Source organism: Phoca vitulina, unplaced genomic scaffold (assembly GCF_004348235.1).
Source record: "Phoca vitulina isolate PV1807 unplaced genomic scaffold, GSC_HSeal_1.0 scaffold23, whole genome shotgun sequence".
NCBI lineage: Eukaryota > Metazoa > Chordata > Mammalia > Carnivora > Phocidae > Phoca > Phoca vitulina.
This window is the reverse complement of record NW_022589726.1, coordinates 7,205,027-7,224,892: the sequence shown is the minus strand read 5'-3', so window position 1 is coordinate 7,224,892 and position 19,866 is coordinate 7,205,027. Positions and strand designations below refer to the sequence as shown.

The window sequence follows — 19,866 nt, the reverse complement described above, 5'->3', positions numbered from 1 at the left end:
CTCATAAAAATATTTTATAGTGCCAGCCACTGTTCTCATTGCTTTACAAACACGATCTCGTTTAATCCTCACGACAGATCTATGGGTAGGAATGAATATTATGCCCATTACCCAGATATGGAAACTGTGACACAGAAAGCTTAAGTAACTTTCTCAAAGGCATGCAGTTAGTTAAGGGTGAAGCTGGGATTTGAGCCTGGCTATTAGACCTCAAAGTTCAGCTCTGCTATGCTGACTTTCCTTATGATGACGATTAAGTGTATCCACGCAAGTCAGGTTCCTTATAATGCTGGACATTTAGTAAGCTCCGAAAATGTGTGGTTCTATTACTATTACTGTTACTTGAGGATAATGCATTTTGAATGTATCGTCATGCTTCAGAAATTAACATAACTATATAAGAATCAACATGAAACACATTAAACATGCTTTTCCTAACCCTAGTCACTAAGTACAAAGCCTGGATGGAAATTAATGCACAGAACTTGTAAATATGTTGACTGTTTATGAAAATAGCTTAAGTGGCAAATATGATGTACACAGATCACCTGAATGGAACACAAATCCTATATAATTTGATTGTTATCTGTGCTCTTTTTAATTCTTCTGGAGTGGGCTATAGGTTTATCAATTCAAATAATGTCTAAATATCAAGAAACCATGCTCTGTCATTCCTGTAATGAGACAATGTTGGCAAAAGGGGGAAAAATGGAGAACCCATTGTTTCAGGCAAAAATGTGACCCAGCTGTTCTGCCCCGAGTTGTGATTACTTACAGACTGGTGGCAGCTCATACTCGACTTCAAGAACCACTCTTTCCCCGACGTTCTTCAGCAAGCTGATGATCTCATCGTGGCGGAATTTGGCCAGGTTGATCCCATTCACTGCTTTGATGTAGTCACCCACATCCAGCTGATCACTTCTGCAAAATAGGGAATGTCGCTTCAGCAGACCTGTCCTCCCTACAGGCCTGACTGGGTTTTCCACTTTCCCTTCGTGAAAATGCATGCAAGCCCAAAGGCCTGTGTGGCTGCCCCCACCCCCCCACCCCCCACCCTGGGAGTAGGAGCACAGCTGAAGGCGGATGAGAGATTCACGGATCCCTCTCCTCCTGACTGCTATACTTTGAAAGCCCTCTACTGCATCTGCTATGGTCTCTGATTTTTTCCTAACCCTTTACCTCTTTTATTTTTAAAGAGCACCATGAAACGAGATAAAGAGGTTTTTTGGTTGTTGTTGTTTGGGTGCTCTGCCCATAAAGAGTTGGTTCTCTAGGAGCAGATTATCCAGATCCTGGCACGCCAGGACTATTTCTTTCTTTTTATTCTCTCTCATTTTGCTGCCTGCCTCCCTAACTCTTTCCTAGCTCTCAAGATCTTCCCTGGGAGTTTGTTGAGGGCTAAAGAAAGGGTCAGCTTATTTTGCTATTTATTGCTTACAGCAGGACTGATTAAAAAAAAAAAAGGAAAGAGAACAAATTACAATGAAAGCACTGGGTTTCAGTACTGTTCTCGCCTCTCTCCGACACCATAATAGAACTGTGGCTACTTTGGGGGTTTTAGACAGACTTTACTTCTAAGGCAAGAGCAGGCAGTGGGACCAAAGACAGTCCGTCCCCAAACAGAAACACCTAAATGCATTTATTTTATGTAAGTCCAGCTGTAATCATTCCTCTTTGGCAAGCTCCCCTAATCTGCTCCAGCCTACGGTCCATGCTGTTCCTCCTCCCTCGGATTTACTAACTCTCACTGGACAACTTAACCACCTAATGCTCCGTGACAATGGTCACGTTGTTGCTTTTTACTATTTTGCAATGCTGTTATTGCTCCCAAGCTTTTCACGCTTTTTATACTCATCTCCTCTAGTAAGTTATAAGCCCTCTTAGGGCAGGGATCTTATCTGTAATTATTTTAGTTTACTACTTGTAAAATGGTAGTGCCTTAAACAATGAATAGTTGGTCATTGATCATGTGATCGGCACAGCACAACTTTTAATTACAGCATCAATACAAGTGAAGATGGCATTTTCCCCCTATTTACTCTCGCTTCTGGGCTACATAGGAAAAAGTTCTGGAGACATACAAAGCCCTAGCATCACCGATTGGCCACGACTGTTATAAAATAAAGGAGGCTGTGGGTGTTGAAAGAAGTCTCTCTCCTCCTGAAAAAAGGAGATTAAGGTGCTTGTGTTGACATCAGCCTATTTTATATACAGTACCTCAGATTATGGAGCAATCAATTGGATGAAGCTTATATAATATTGTACAAACAGGCTGATCATCCAAAGTAATCACTCTTTTCGATGATACTTTATAAAGCAAGAACTCTAAAACTTAATTTGTGATTATGTGGACAAGACTACCGGTGTCCAGGATTTAAGACACATGAACCTCACTTGTAATGAAACCTGACCATCCCATCTGAAGTACTTGGTGACTCCGTCTATAAAGCAAGCCCACCTGTACCCAGCATGCAGGACATTCTGCCTTTGGCCACGACTAGGGCAATGTGCTGTTCATCAGAACAAGGACACCATGAGACCTCTTCAGCTGAGCTTTCTATCCTTTTGGAAGCCTCATCTTTGTCTTGATGAAAGAGAAGAGCTCGCAAGTAGAAAAGCAGAGACGATGTGGGATGAGCAGAATTGTTACTCGGACACTTGGAGCTGGCCTCCCTATTCCTCTAGGCTCACCGCGTCCCTCCATGGCAGGTTCCCGGGTGCACGTTATACGGGTCATCTGCTCCATTTCCGTGACGGCAGCTGGTCTGCGACTCAGCAGCATATTGGGGGATGAGAGCCACACAGGCATTTTAAAATGAAAGTCTTCTGAGGGCCTGGTGGCTCCCTGGTGACTCGGCACAGGCCGGAAAAGCTTCCGAAACCTGCCCAGCAGATGGCAGCTGTCATTTATTTATTAGTGACCTTTTTTTAAAGATTTTATTTATTTATGTGACAGAGAGACACAGCGAGAGAGGGAACACAAGCAGGGGGAGTGGGAGAAGAAGAAGCAGGCTTCCCGTGGAGCAGGGAGCCCGATGTGGGGCTCGATCCCAGGACCCTGGGACCATGACCTGAGCCAAAGGCAGACGCTTAACGACTGAGCCACCCAGGTGCCCCGTGACCTTTTCTGATAGAACTTCAATTTTTGCATTAATTACCCTCCTGCGTTCCTTTTCCTACATTTCCCCAAGATGCAGTTACCTAGCAGCAATTCCTCCTTGCCGCAGGTTCGAGACTCTGGGCTTTCCGTCCTTGTCAATTCCACCGGATACCGTCAGCCCAAGGGTGGTGCCCTCCTTCTTCATCAGTTCGACCACAGTGGAGCCCTTGAATTCCTCTGTGAAAAGAAAAGCATTTGCCTTATTAAATGACAGTCGAAGCACGAGATACCATTGTGCCTGGTGAAGGGACTCCTTCCCATAAACTCTCCCCACTTTTTCTTTTTTTTTTTTTTTTTAAAGATTTTATTTATTATTTATTTTTATTTGAGAGAGAGAGAACGAGAGAGAGCGAGTACATGAGAGGGGGGAGGGTCAGAGGGAGAAGCAGACTCCCTGCCGAGCAGGGAGCCCGATGCGGGACTCGATCCAGGGACTCCAGGATCATGACCTGAGCCGAAGGCAGTTGCTTAACCAACTGAGCCACCCAGGCGCCCTCCCCACTTTTTCTTTTATGAAGAAAAGATCTGTGGCCTCTTCTCCAACACCATTTGCAGAGTATCTCATAAAGACGTGTATGCAGATAAAGCGGAGGCAGATATTCCATTATAGGTTATTAAAATGGGTACCAGTGGGGTAGTTCACTCTAGGTTCACAATGAAGAGTCCAACATGGCTTATATGCAAATGACGATATTTGCCCTTTGTTTTCTGCCATTCTCAAGTGACTTTCCCTGGTTTTTCTCCTTGCAACTCCAAAGGGAACAACTGAGAGTTGTAAGATAAGGGCCTAGAAGAGAGTTTTAAGTAATAATACGACAAGAATAATTTTAAATAATAATATATATCACGCAGCAGCAAACTCCAAGTTCTTGGTACATTTCAGCTGAATAAGCCAAGAGACACAAGAGAAGAGAGCTTTCTACAGGTTGAAGAAAAATATTATTGACTCTATTGTTTTTTGTCTTTCAGAAAACAAAGTACAATGGCTTCACGTAACAACTCACATCACTTCTTACAGGATGTGTCACAATATGGTAAGGTGGGGTTGGTCCTCAGAATCTCCAGGTAACTGCCATAAATCCCTTTCTCTACTTTCAAAATTTTAAGATCTCATAGATCTTGTCCAGACAAGGTCTATACACCAAGAGGGAACCCAGATCTTCTGATTTTAGGCACAACAGGAAGTGAGAAAACTTTGAGCATATCTTTCTTTCAGAAGCAAAAATGCGTAGAGTCAACATTGACCTACCCAGAGGTTAAATAGGATAAACACTGTTTTCAAATTCTCTGTTATGTTATTCCCCCTCTGCATACACACTTTCTGGGTAAGGATGGGGAAACTCAAGTTTACCAATTCCTCCTGAATCACACTATGAATTTCAGGAGTTGTGATCTTCTAGGACATCAAAGACACTCATAGAATGGCCTTTCTTCTTCAAAGTTAAGAAACCCAAAAGGTTATTGGCACACCTCTTCCCCTTCCTTAATTAAACATAACAGAGTTAATTATCATTTCAAAAATCTATATGGATGCTTACCATAAAGTTTTTAAATTGTTGCTGCTGGTATACTATTTCACTAGCCAATGAAAAAACTCAAATCATGTTTGGGAAGGAAATTATCACTCGTTCGATCTAGTAAGGAGAACAGAGTATTCCAGGAAGGAAGCCGGGGCCGGGGGGGTGGGGGGAGGCCACTGATTTCCTCACCAACGTATTGAATAGCATTCCAGGCAAGGCTTTCAAGATTGCCAGGTAATGTGACCTTAGCACCCCAGAACACCCTCTTTTTCATGACAGACTCATGACCCTGCATATGAGAGCAGTATTGCTTTTTAAAGTAGAAGGCAAGGAAAAGTCTATGAGTATGAATGATGTCAGCTTCATTCACTACATTCTGTATGAGAGACCAAATCATGATTGAAATTCAAGGATCAAAATTCTTGTCATGTGCATAAAAGCACAGGGCCTTTTCCATCATTTACCAGAAGCATTTGAAACAAAATTCTGTCACTGTGTGCATTTAACCTGTATCCCCTTAAATCAGAATAAAACACCCCTTCTATTTCCCATAAAAACATAAATAGGCCCAACTGGTATTTAAAGAGGTCAACTTAACAAACAACCCCTGTAAGTTCTTCTTGACAGCAGGCTAGGTATACATTACTTTAAAAATTAGGTTAAATAATTAAAATAATGAGAATTACATAACAGATGATGACTATTCACATTATAGAGACATAATGTGCTCAACGATTTTGCCCCCAAAAAGAATTCTTTGCATTTTCTTTAAATACATAGATTGATCCTGTATATTTAAGCATTGGGTCACAGATCTTTACTTGAAGAATTGGAAGCATAGTTTTTTAAGGGCCCATCTCAAAGGTCAATCAGAAATGTACAAAGAAGCAACGATGAAAGAGTAATAACTGGCAAGGGAGAAATAAGTTTTAACTAATAAGACCTTCATTCCTACTCAGGTTTTCAAGAACATGTTTCCTGCATAAAATAGGTGCAGCCTTATGGGATGTGGACAATGCAGTTTTCTCCAGAAGGGACCCAGGTCCACACCAGGCTTCTGGCTGAATCTTGGACATCTAGAAAAAACTGAATTCCTTTAGTTTAATTTGTTCTTGTTAAAATATTAATCCATCTGGGCTTCTTTTTAAACTGGTAATAGTCAATTACCCTCTTATTTTAAAATGTTTCAAATATCTCCCCGAGTGCTAGTTTTAATAACATGAAAGAAAGAAAATATTGATGCACCAGTTAATTGAGTAATTTGTGCATTCATTGATTCAAGCATTTATTGAGTGCCTACTATGAGCCAGACAGTGAAACTCAAAGACCAAAAAAGTCACAGATGCTTACAGCCTAGTCACAGAGGTAAATGAGTCACAGACCACCATGTCAGAGTGTGGTTTGGGGTAAGGTGGCCACACAGCAGATGGTCCTGGCTACAATGTAAAGTGAAGACTGGCTGTTCCAAATGCAGCATCTATTTCACAATTCTGTCTCCTGTCTAATCTGTCTGTATTTATTGATCAGGATTAGCTGAGCAGAACAGACTAAAGGAGGAATCTAAATTAGGCAAAACTCAGGAGTAAAGATAGAATATTGTTGCAAGAAAATGCGCTGAATCACGAGAATGTTAACTGCCAGTAAGTATCTCTAGACCCTGAAGGATTGACTAAATCTTTTATGGGTGTTTGGAAGGAACAGGAGAAATGAAGCAGTTGGGAGAGGGAAGAACATGCTTTTGGAGTTTACTTCCTGCTAATCTGCAGTCTCCATCAGATGAATCAATCACTTTATGTATTTTTTGGTGTTTAATGCTTGCATAATGATCTAATGGCAAAGAGAAATTATGACAGATGCATTCAATTGCATGAGTTCACTTATCTATCAAAGCTTACTGAATAAAACTCTGCAGTGAAACACCGGAACTTAGGCAAGTAGATATGTAGTGCCAATTTCTTTGTGATTTAAATTGTAAACATTCCTCCCCAAATTAAGAGGACCATGTAGAGAAGACTGTAGCATCCCCAAATTAGCAAGCAGCACAGGGAACAGGTGATCCCCAGCTGGCAAGGAATGAGATGGTTCTGGATTAGATGTTTTCCTTCATCACCATATTTAATTATCTTAGCAAATAAATTGCAGGTTTACATCTGTATCTGTACTCACTCAACATAGCCAACAAGAATCACACTGATAGAATGGGATTTAGTTGTTTGCTGTTTTCCTTGGGTTTGTAATTCAATCCTCTTAATTACTGAACTCCAGAAAGCTTTAAGGAAAGTAACAGTGATGCCTGGTGAAAGCAAGAGAATTATGAAAAGTTCTTGCAAACAAGAAAATTCAAAAACATGGTTACTGATGGTTATTGATGGTTACAAAATTAATGTGCAGAAAACCATATCCTTTATAAACAAATAGCTGGTGAGAAGTTATCATAGAAGAAAAAAAAAGCCATTTACAATAACCAAAAAATAAAAGTCCTAGGAAAATATTTAATGAAGAATGTACAAAATTTACATGAAGAAAACATCAAAAATGCTTCTGAGGCACATAAGATCAGAACAAATGTAAAAGCACCGCATTCATTCATTCAATAAAAAATTGAGCACTTAATATATGCCAGGCATCATTCTAGGCTTCGGAGATATAAAACTGAACCAAACGGAGAAAATCCTTGCCATCTAGGAATTAATATTCTAGTGGGTAGCATAATCTAACATCAAAAATATATCGGTGCTCCTTAAATTAATCTATGAAGTTCACAATATCAATAAAAATGCCAATAAGATTTTTTTGGACACAAGATATATTTAATATTATTGCAAAAATGGAACATGCATCCTTGCAAAGATTCTGTGAAAAACCGTGGTCCCAAAGTATACCTTTGATGCTGTGAAAGAATATAGAGAGCCTGTCCATGATGCCAACCTGAATGAGGTATTGGAGTTATGACTGGATGTTACGCTACTAATTATATCTCCCCAGATGCACTGGAAGCATGAGCCTGGAGTGGGAAGTCTGGCAAAGCCTTTGTGTCTGCCTTCCAGACATTGGTCAGAGTCTGGATCTTCTTGGCTTTACCAAAGGAGAAAAAGAAAGAAAGAATGAAAGAAAGAACGACAGAAAGAAAGAAAGGAAGGAAAGAAGGAAGAAAGAAGAGAGAGAGAGAGAGGGAGGGAGGGAGAAAAGAAAAAAAGAAAGGAAGTAGCACAGACATAGGGCATTCAGGACCCATTATTAGACCATCTTAGTGTTTTGTAATACTGATTTGCAAAAATAAAGGTATGGCATAAGAATCATATTTTGTTCTGTAAAACTCCTGGCGTCTGGACATTCTTGCTTCATGGCTTATTCAAAAAAAATATATATATATATAATTAGGCTTAGACCAAAAAAAGGACAGTTAACTCTAATTTTTGGCAGGTCTCTAAAATTCAGGGACTAAATTAACAGGGAATCACAGAGCAGACAATTCCGATAGTTGCTGAAAGTGGGGAGAGAGACAAAAAGGGATGATAACAAAGGGTAATAAGGGCTATGATAAAAGTAGATAAAGGACTGTCATGGTACAACCTGGGAGGACCCTTAATCAGACTGGACAAGTAGTGCTCTGGATGGCTCCTTGGAAGAGTTATCCCTGAGCTATCTTGAAGACAGCCTCAGTGCAGCGAATGGAGAAGGGAAAGTGTTAGAGGCACAGGAACAGTAAATGGTAGGTGATTACATGGGTTCTGGGGAGAAGATATCCATCAGTTCAATTTGCACTTTGTCAATCTGGCTGCATGTTAGAATCACCTGGGAGCTTTTCAAATACCAATGCCTGGGGCCCATCCCAGAACAAACCATCAGAATACCCCCTAAGGGGAATTTTTAAAATTAAACTTTTAATTTTGAGATAATTGTAGATTCTCATGCAGTTCTAGGAAATATTGTAGAGAGATCCTGTATACCCTTTATCTTGTTTTCCCCTGTGGTAACATCATGCGAAACTGTAATACAATATCACAAGCAGGATATTGACATTGTTGCTGTCAAGATACAATATAACAAATTCCCTCATATTACCCTTTATAGCCACACCTGCTTCTCTCCTCCCCTGACACCTTCCTTAACCCCTGGCAAACCCTAACCTATTCTCTATGCTTATAACTTTCTCATTTAAAGAATGTTAAATAAATTGAATCATACAGTGTGAAACCTTTGTGGTTGACTTTTTACATTCCGTATAATTTTCTATACTGTAGCAATAGTTTGTTCCTTTTTATTGCTGAGTAGTAGTCCATGGCATAGATATACCACAGTCTGCTTAACCATTTACCTGTTGAAACATGTGTTGGTTGTTTCTTGTTTGGGACTATTATGAATAAAGCTACTATAAACATTCATGCACAGGTTTTTGTGTGAACATAATTATTCATTTCTCTGGAATAACTGTCCAGGAGTACAAGTGCTGGGTCATATGATAGTTCCATATTTACTTTTCTTTTTTTAATTAATTAATTAATTAATAATTAATTAATTTTTATTCTGTTATGTTAGTCACCATACAGTACTTCATTAGTTTTTGATGTAGTGTTCCATGATTCGTTATTTGCGTATTAACACCCAGTGCTCATTGCAATATATTCCCATCACGGGGCTAACCCATCCCTCCACCCCTTTCCCCTCTGAAACCCTCAGTTTGTTTCCCGGAGTCCATAGTCTCTCATGGTTCATCTCCCCCTCTGATTTCCCCCCCTCATATTTAATTTTCTAATAAATTGATAAATTGTTTTCCAAGATAGCCAAACCATTTTATATCCCCACCAGCAGTGTATGAATGATTTAGTTTTTCTACATCCTGTCCAGTACTTGATGTTAGCCACACTGATAGGTATGTTAGTAATATCTAATTATGGTTTTAATTTTTGCATAACTTGAGTCATTTCCCTAATGGGAAATGTTGAACATTTTTTTTGTGTGTACTTATTTGCCATCTGCGTATCCTCTTTGGTGAAATGTCTCTTTATGTCTTTTGCCTATTTTCTTTAGCTTGCAAGCTTTTTCACTATTGAGTTTTGAAAACAGCTTATATATTTGAGATACTAATCCCTTGTTGATTATGACGTTTGCAAATATTTTCTCCCAGTCTGTAGATTTTCTTTTCATTCTTTTAACAAGCTCTTCTGCAGAGCAAATATTTTTAATTTTGATGAAGTCTAACTAATCAATTTTTCCTTTTATGGGTCACGCTGTTGTCAAGTCTAAGAACTCTGAGCCCTAGATTCTGAAAATTTTCTCTTAACTTTCTTCTCTAGTTTCTAAAGTTCTATATTATGGTTTACATTTAAGTCCATGATCCATTTTGAGTTAAATTTTATATAATGTGTAAGACTTAGTAAAAAATTCATATATTTTTTGAGGGCAAAGGTCTATAGATGACCAATTGCTCCAATACCATTTGTTGAATAAGCTATCTTTTCTCCATGAATTGCTTTTGCACCTTTTCAAAAATCAATTATTTTATATACCATTTCTAAGTACTTCTGATTCTTTCAATTTATATGTGTTATTTTATTATTATTTTTTTCGAATTGCTAGTAAGTGGTTAGGATACAATATGCACTATGTTTGTCAATTTCCAGATTATTTATTCTTTATTTTGTTCCACTGATGTATTTATCCCTCCACAGATACCACACAGTTCTTATTACTGTATCTACATAACAAGTCTTGACATTGGGTGGGCTCATTCCTCCCTCTTTATTGTTTTTTTAAAAAATTATTTCAATTATTCTTTGCCTTTCCATATAAATTTTGGAATATTATTGTCTTTATCTACAAAAGCTTTTCCTGGGATTTTTATAGGACCTGCATTAAGACTGTATGCCAATTTGGAAAGAATAGACATCTTTACTATGTTGAGTCTTCAAATCCATGAACATGTTATGTCTCTCCAGTTACACAGACCTTCTTTGATTCATTCATCAGCACCATGTAGTTTTCAGCATACAAGTCCTATACATGCTTTATTAGTTTTACACCTAAATATTTCATTTGGGGGGAAACAACTGCAAATGGTATTATGTTATTAACTATTTTTTAAATTCAGTTTAATTTTATTATGTTATGTTAGTCACCATACATCATTAGTTTTGATGTAGTGTTCCATGATTCATTGTTTTCGTATAACACCCAGTGCTCCATGCAGTACGTGCCCTCCTTGATACCCATCACTGGGTTATTATGTTATTAATTTTGATGTACATACATTCATTGCTAGTATATACATATACAATTGATTTTTGTATATTTATTTTGTATCTTTTTTTTTTTTTCTTTTTTTTTAAAGATTTTATTTATTTATTTGACAGAGAGAGAGATAGTGAGAGCAGGAACACAAGCAGGGGGAGTGGGAGAGGGAGAAGCAGGCTTCCCGCCGAGCAGGGAGCCCGATGTGGGACTCGATCCCAGGACCCTGGGATCATGACCTGAGCCGAAGGCAGACGCTTAACGACTGAGCCACCCAGGCGCCCCTATTTATTTTGTATCTTGTGGCCTTGCTGAACTCACTTAATAGTTCAAGGAGGTTTTGTTTTGTTGTTTTGTTTTTGTTTTGTTTGTGGATTCCTTAGAGTTTTCTATGTAGACCAACATGTCATCAGCAAAAAAGAATTTGTTTCCAATCTGTATGCCTTTTGTTTTCCTTCCTAGCCTAAAGCATGAGTTAGAAATTCCAGCACACAGCTTTGCGCAGTGGCAGTATCGTAGCCAATGAGGTTTATCCGAGGCGCGATTATTGCTAATTGAAATTCCAGCACAATGTTGAATGAGTGGTGAGAGTGGGTATCCTTGCCTTCTTCCCTATCTTAGGGGAAAGACATTAAGTGTTTCATCATTAAGTATTGTGTTAGCTGTAGGTTTTTGTAGATACTCTTCATGAAGATGAGGAAGTTCCCCTCTATTTCTATTTTTCTGTGAGTTTTTATCATGATGAGTATGAATATTGTCAATTTTTTTGCATTGATTAGTTGATGTGATTATGTGATTTTTCTTCTTTCAAGTGATAATGTAGTGGCTGACACTGGTTTTCTAATATTAAACCAATCTTGCAACCGTGAAATAAATCCCACTTGTTCATTATATATAATTATTTTTATACATTGATGGATTCTATTGCTACATAACAAGTCCTTACCAAAATATTAATTTTGGTAAGGATTTTCTTTGCATCTATATTCATGAGGGATATAGTGTGCTGTTTCTTTTTGTACTATCTTTGGTTTTGGTATCAGGGTAATAATACTAGCTTCATAACATGAATTGGAGAATACATTCCTTCCTTTTCTATTTTCTGGAAGAGATTATACAGAATTGGTGTTTATTCTTTTTAAACATTTGATGTAATTTTTCAATGAAGCCATTTGAATCTGAACTTTTTTTCTTTTGGAGGTTTTAAATCACAAATTCAATTTCCTTAATAGTTACAGGACTATATACATTAACTATGTCACATTGTGGTGAGTTGTGGTAGTTTGTGCTTTTCAAGGAATTGGTCCATTTCAATTAGATGAAAATCCTTGCAGGTGGGGAACTGGGCATAGGTATTTTTTTAAAGCTCTCCAGGTGATTCTAACATGTAGTCAAGAAAGAGAGATGTTGATTTAGAGTTTGGTGCATGAGGAAAGGTTGGTAGAAAACAGACTGGGAAGCAAACAAAGGAAGTACTCAGATTTAAGTTTTAGGAAAGGTAAGCTTGTTATTAGTGGAAAGCAGGGGACTTGGTAATGATGGCATGAAGTGTTGGGGAGAAACTTATTAGATTTGGGTCAAGGAGAACCATTACAAGCCGCTGCAGTAAAATAATATAAGATAGACTTTGTTGTGACAACAAATAAAAAAATGAATAATTTGCTCAACCACAACAGTTTATTCTGCTCATATACAACTCCAAGGTGAGTGTTCCTGATCAGCATCCAGCTCTTCTCCACATAATGGTTCAGGAATCTATGCTTTGTTCCATTTTATGACTCTGTCATCTTCTAGGGCTCTGGTTTCTAAACTATGCACTAAGATGCCTCGAAGTTCCCTAATGAACTCATAGGACCACCATGGACTATTTTAAATTTTTGAGGAACATAGAGCCATTCTTGATATCTTTTGGACACAACGCCACCTACTAGCTGGAAGTAGTTTTGCTCAACATTGGATAATACTACATTGCTTTTGTTGATGTCCTATCCTTCCAAAGTTCAGTTTTGAGTTTTACCAAAAGGGAGTTCCATGTGAAAATAAATGTGGAACAGGAAATAAGGCTGTCAATGTTTAATTTGATTTAAAAGTTTGAGAAAGTTGTGCAGTGCCCAACAAACACACACATACCATTACTAAGTACTTCTGATTCTTTCAATTTATATGTTATTATTTTTTTTCAAATTGCTAGTAAGTGGTTAGGATACAATATGTACTATGTTGTTTGGAGTTAGCTACTTAATAAATGGAACTATTGATATTTCATTTGACCTAGAGCTCCTGTAAAAAAATTACTGAGAAAGTTTGGAAACTTTTGCCCTAAGACTTTAACCTGTCTTCATTCACCTGGGGGAAGGGGAAAAAGAATTTTCTTAAAAGCCACACTGGCCTGCTTCCGTTCACATTCCAATGGCAAGAACTCATTCCATGTCCACACCTAACTGTAAGGGAGGCTAAGAACTAGAATGTAGACAGATGCCAAAGCAATAAGGGTAGGGTGGGTTTTTAGGGACAGGTGGGCAACATGTGAGAGACTGAAATCCATCAATAGCTATATGGATGATATGGATTCCAGATGTATTGAGGAAGAACTGCCCTGAGTTAGAGACAAATCAGTGTGTGGGGAGTGAGGAACTGTGAGGGGCAAGAAGACCTCAAGGATTCAAATTCGTTTGATTGGGGGATACTGATGTCTGTCACTAAGAAAGGGAATCTGGAAAATGAGAGTAAGTTTGTGTTGTTGTGCCTCAGTGGAGAGGGGGCAGTCACATGATATAATATCATATAGAGAGAAGCAAAATGTGATTTAAATACCAGAGGAGAAACCTAGTGCTAGGATAGTTTTCATCATACCTTAAACAAAGTGAGTGGTCTGTAAGACCCTCACCCTATAGCCGTAACATAAAAAGAGAAAGTACATTTTAAAAGCAACCACCATAGGCACATACAGCAAAATAAGCATTGGTGAAACTCTTTACTTCTTGAAGTTCCATTAACTACATAGATTTTTAAAAAGATACCATAAACAGTGAAATGGAAATACTATTGAAAACTCTACAGTATAAGTCACAAATTTCCCAACCCTAGTGATAGTGTTTTCTCCCCCCTCTGCATCTCTAGTGCCTAGAATGGTACCTGGCATATTAGTAGGTATTCCTGGTAACTGCTGAATGAATGAGCACATCAGTCCCAACACAGGGAATTACAACTAGGCGCTGAGCATTGGCTTGCAGCAAACAGAATTATTGTTGGATGGTGCAGAAGCAAAAATGATAAAGGAGCAGAATTTGAATAGCAGTAGACGGGGTTATTTCCCTAAGCTTACTTGGTTGATCATCATCATTATTATTATTTTTACCATTTCTTTAGTGAGGGGGACTGAGGCCCACACCAGAATACTATAGCTGGATCTGTGTATTACTTTTGGAGAGAATATTATTGCTTACATTACAGTTTTATCTGTATATTACTTTTAGTGGTGCCACTAGGAAGTTTATCCCCCTCAGGAAATAAGCAGATGCTTTTTCCAATACTCATTTCAAGTTCCTCCTAACAACCCCTGGTTCAGCAAAGCTGCTGGGATCAAAGCTGGGTTTCTGTGATGAATGGCTGTATTTTCAGTCTCAGTTCTTGCCACCCAGACCTGCAGAGAAAGGTCTTCTGGCACTTTCCACCTTTGTGTAGTGACATGAAGGATGTACCTGAACTTCTCTCATCCCCTGGGAATCTGAGCGTAAGTTAGATTAGTGCAGGGATGTACAGCACATAAATATTACCCAGCACAAATATTCATGTGAAACAAAATTATGATTGGTATTTATCTTACACAGTGATAGGGATGGCTGGATTAATATCCATATGTTTCTTAGAGCACCTCAAGAGAAAGGGAATACATAAATATGCAGTACCGAATATAAAAACCTGAGCCCCCTGAAAGTATGTGATAAATAGATCAGAATTTAAAAATAGATAAAGCTGAGATGTGGATTCTAGTGCTGATTCAGATACGGTATGTCTCTTAAAGCATCGAGAAAAAGTATCACTGATTTTAAAACATGGCAAAACTAGAATTCTTTCAGTTTCCCACTTTTTCAAAAACAATGATTTAAAAAAAATTTTATTAACATATAATGTATTATTTATTTCAGGAGTACAGGTCTGTGATTCATCAGTCTTAACACAATTCATAGCACTCACCATAGTACATACCCTCCCCAATGTTTATCACCCAGCCACCCCATCCCTCCCACCCCTCTCCACTCCAGCAACCTTCAGTTTGTTTCCTGAGATTAAGAGTCTCTTTTGGTTTGTCTCCCTCTCTGGTTTCATCTTGTTTCATTTTTCCCTCCCTTCCCCTATGATCCTCTGTCTTGTTTCTCAAAATCCTCATATCAGTGAGATCATATGATACTTATCTTTCTCTGATTGACTTATTTCACTTAGCATAATACCCTCTAGTTCCATCCACGTTGTTGCAAATGGCAAGATTTCATTTTTTTTTTTTGATGGCTGCATAATATTCCATTGTATATATATACTGCATCTTCTTTATCCATTCATCTGTTGATGGACATCTTGGCTCTTTCCATAGTTTGGCTATTGTGGACATTGCTGCTATAAACAATGGGGTGCATGTGCCCCTTTGGATCACTACATTTATATCTTTGGGGTAAATACCCAGTAGTGCAATTGCTGGGTCGTAGGGTAGCTCTATTTTCAACTTTTTGAGGAACCTCCATACTGTTTTCCAGAGTGGTTGCACATTCCCACCAACAGTGTAGGAGGGTTCCCCTTTCTCCACATCCCCGCCAACATCTGTTGTTTCTTGATTTGTTAATTTTAGCCATTCTGACTGGTGTGAGGTGGTATCTCATTGAGGTTTTGATTTGATTTCCCTGATGCCGAGTGATGTTGAGCACTTTTTCGTGTGTCTGTTGGACATTTGGATGTCTTCTTTGCAGAAATGTCTGTTCATGTCTTTTGCCCATTTCTTGATTGGATTTGTTGTTCTTTGGGTGTTGAGTTTGATAAGGTCTTTATAGATTTTGAATACTAGCCCTTTATCTGATATGTCATTTGCAAATATCTTCTCCCATTCTGTCTGTTGTCTTTTGGTTTTGTTGACTGTTTCCTTTGCTGTGCAAAAGCTTTTTATCTTGATGAAGTCCCAATAGTTCATTTTTGCCCTTGCTTCCCTTGCCTTTGGTGATGTTTCTAGGAAGAAGTTGCTGCAGCTGAGGTCGAAGAGGTTGCTGCCTGTGTTCTCCTCAAGGATTTTGATGGATTCCTGTCTCACATTTAGGTCTTTCATCCATTTTGAGTCTATTTTTGTGTGTGGTGTAAGGAAATGGTCCAGTTTCATTCTTCTGCATGTGGCTGTCCAATTTTCCCAACACCATTTGTTGAAGAGACTGTCTTTTTTCCATTGGACATTCTTTCCTGCTTTGTCGAAGATTAGCTGTCCATAGAGTTGAGGGTGCATTTCTGGGCTCTCTATTCTGTTCCATTGATCTATGTGTCTGTTTTTGTGCCAGTACCATACTGTCTTGATGATTACAGCTTTGTAATAGAGCTTGAAGTCCAGAATTGTGATGCCGCCAGCTTTGCTTTTCTTTTTCAACATTCCTCCGGCTATTCGGGGTCTTTTCTGGTTCCATACAAATTTTAGGATTATTTGTTCCATTTCTTTGAAAAAAGTTGATGGTATTTTGATAGGGATTGCATTAAATGTGTAGATTGCTCTAGGTAGCATAGACATTTTCACAATATTTATTCTTCCAATCCATGAACATGGAACGTTTTTCCATTTCTTTGTGTCTTCCTCAATTTCTTTCATGAGTCTTCTATAGTTTTCTGAGTACAGATTCTTCGCCTCTTTGTTAGATTTATTCCTAGGTATCTTATGGTTTTGGGTGCAATTGTAAATGGGATCGACTCCTTAATTTCTCTTTCTTCTGTCTTGTTGTTGGTGTACAGAAATGCGACTGATTTCTGTGCATTGATTTTATATCCTGCTACTTTACTGAATTCCTGTATGAGTTCTAGCAGTTTTGGGGTGGAGTCTTTTGGGTTTTCCACATAAAGTATCATATCATCTGCGAAGAGTGAGAGTTTGACTTCTTCTTTGCTGATTCGGATCCCTTTTACTTCTTTTTGTTGTCTGATTGCTGAGGCTAGGACTTCTAATACTATGTTGAATAGCAGGGGTGATAGTGGACATCCCTGCCATGTTCCTGACCTTAGGGGAAAAGCTCTCAGTTTTTCCCCATTGAGAATGATATTCACTGTGGGCAAAAACAATGATTTAATTGTCAAAATTTGGTATTAAGTTTTCCAGTGTCACAACTTATTAACAAATTATTTAATTTTTCTGGGTCTTAGTTTCCTTATCTCCAAAATAGGGGTAATAAGAGTACCTACCCTTAGTGTCTTATGAAAATTAACTGATAAAATTCTTGTAAGGAATTTATTAAATTACCTTACTATAGTACCTACCACATATATAGTATGTGGCACATGGTATAATGTATATTTATTATATTAATATATATTAATTATTATATTTATTATAGCACATGTTGCCACATATAGCACAATATGCCACATATTGTGGCACATGATATAATATATATTTATTACATTAATATATATTAATTATTATTGTATTTATTATAGCACCTTCCACATATTAAGTATTCAATATAAATGTTAGTCATAGTATTATTATTATTATTATTATTATTATTATTATTACTAGGATCTTAAAATATTCCAGGTATGCAGATTACCAATCTTCTACTGTTTTTGATTGTTATGAATAGAAGACAAAACAATTAGCAGTGGTATTTAACCTTTTGTTGAGTCATATATTCCTTTGAGAATCTAGTGATAGCCAAGGGCTCCCTCCCCAGAGTTTTGTATATAATTTCAGGGGAATTCATGGGCACTCTTGACCAGATCCCTGTACTTAAGAAACCATGAGGATCTTAAGTCACATCAGATTTGAGCAATGTGAAAATCAAAGAACATCTGCTGCTAGGCTGATATTTTATAATCTGTTCACATATCAGGTAGGGGTCATGAAATAGCAAATAATGCCCAAACCTATCATTCATATGTTCCTATGTGGTCATTTAATAATCAAAATGAAACCATATCCAAGATATCAGAAACAGGAAGTGACTCACCTCAGTGAAACTTCCCCTCTTCCTGAACAGGATGGCCTGTGTGCTAGATATTTATATCTGAAAATCCATAAGGACCAGCAAAAGGCACTATGCAGAGAATCCAGTGATTACACTTGTCTTAAGAGCCCCAGACAATTTTTCTTTGGGAAAACTCTCCATCTGTGACTTTTCACTTGTAGGTGGTTATAATCACATTTTCAAAGTTGTTGACACAATTGAAAACTAGATTCTACAAGTTAATCTTAAACAATTGGCACAGCTAATTTTGAAATTATTTTGATCGTCAATGGTTTCCTAGAGAAGTTAACTGCATTCTTATAGCTACCTGTGGACCATTTTGGTTCAAAAATATTTTTGAGCTCTAGCATTTCAACGACCAATAATCACTGCCTCTACCTTTTGCAGCTCACATTCTACATGTCTAAGGGACAGATGTTTATACTAATAATTTCAATTAAGTGTATTTGGTCCACAGCATGGCCCGGGAGCCTGAAGAGTAACAGTTCAACCTGTGGTCCTGGGAAAGTCTCCTGCAGCCTATAGATGTGTAGTTAGAGGTTTAAGTTCATCCTTTAGGTGATTTACTTGTGGTATTACTATCATTTCCATCTTATAATTGGAGAAACAGAGGTATCAAAAATTGTTTGACAGATTAATGAGATATTGTTGGGTTTTTGCATGTCTTTCTGGATATCCTTTTGGCCAGTGTTTGAAGTTGAAGAACTATTTAGATATAAAAAGCCAGAGCTACTGTGTAGGATTGGATCAGAATGATCCGATGGTCTGGTCTGGGAGTCCAGTTGAACAAAAGGGATGAGAGACAGGTCTTGTTCAGCCAAGGGGTGATAAGAAAGGAGCACCCTGGGAGGGAAGGAAGACACTGGGACAGACAGATGTCAGGTGAAGCTAGTCATCAGGGGGTTAAGCAGTTTAGCTAGTTCCCAGGATGGAGGGCTAACTGCTGCTCAGGCACCACTGCTTCTTCAAAGATAACTGGAAGGACAATGCTTGGGGTCTTATTCGCGTGAAAAGGAAATGGGTGGATGATAAACTTCAATAAGAAATCAGACTACTTAAATAATCAGGGCAAAGTGGACTGAGAGCTCTGCTTGCTTGGCTTCCTCCTTCCATGGATACCTAAGTACCCATGAGTCCGTCATGGAGGTAGACGGCCTGACTGAATAGAGAAATTAAAATAAGGTAATATTCTGATACCTTTTAAGATTATTCATCCTTTTTTAGAGCAGTTAATACTTTTCAAAATGTTCTCGCATCCACGATCATATTTAACCTTTAGAACAACTCTGTGAAGAGGATAACACTCCCATTTTACAGATTAGGAAACTGAAATTTAAAAATTAGTTTGTTATGCAGAACTTTGTACCTGTTTTGGGTACATGAAAACTGCATCCTCATATAAGTGAATGCTATAGATGTTCAGACTCATCACAAAGTAATTGCTAAACAACGGACACAAGAATGTAATGAAATGCTACGAGGAAAAGAGCTGAAAAATAAGGCCATCCCCAGGCAGACTCCAAGCCACCAGAGTAACAGTAAGACAGTGAACTAGTCCCTCTCATGTTGTGAGAGATGTCATAGGCATTTATTTGACTTTCTCTTGTTTTATGAGACTTGATCCGTTTCAAATAAAGGAACAGATGGAAAACTAATAGTGTACTCACTGCAGACAACCAAAAGGCAAGGCATCAAGGGAACCGTGTCAACTCTCCATGGAGAAGCCGGGCAGCAGGCTGCAGTGCGTTTG

General features: G+C 38.2%; 1 protein-coding gene and 1 pseudogene across 11 annotated transcripts in view; one reads left to right on the top strand and one right to left on the bottom strand.

The window, feature by feature from the left end:
• The window catches only part of GRIP1 (glutamate receptor interacting protein 1), a 659,234-nt gene that overhangs the window by 153,403 nt on the left and 485,965 nt on the right, over positions 1–19,866 (bottom strand). For all 11 annotated transcript variants that reach the window (XM_032420901.1, XM_032420895.1, XM_032420897.1 and 8 more), the window contains 2 exons: positions 3,202–3,337; positions 776–921 (listed from right to left, as the gene is read on the bottom strand). In XM_032420901.1, the coding sequence (XP_032276792.1) occupies positions 776–921; positions 3,202–3,337 (282 nt within the window). The remainder of the gene's footprint in view (positions 1–775; positions 922–3,201; positions 3,338–19,866) is intronic.
• Positions 11,405–11,486, top strand: LOC116642666 (annotated as a pseudogene).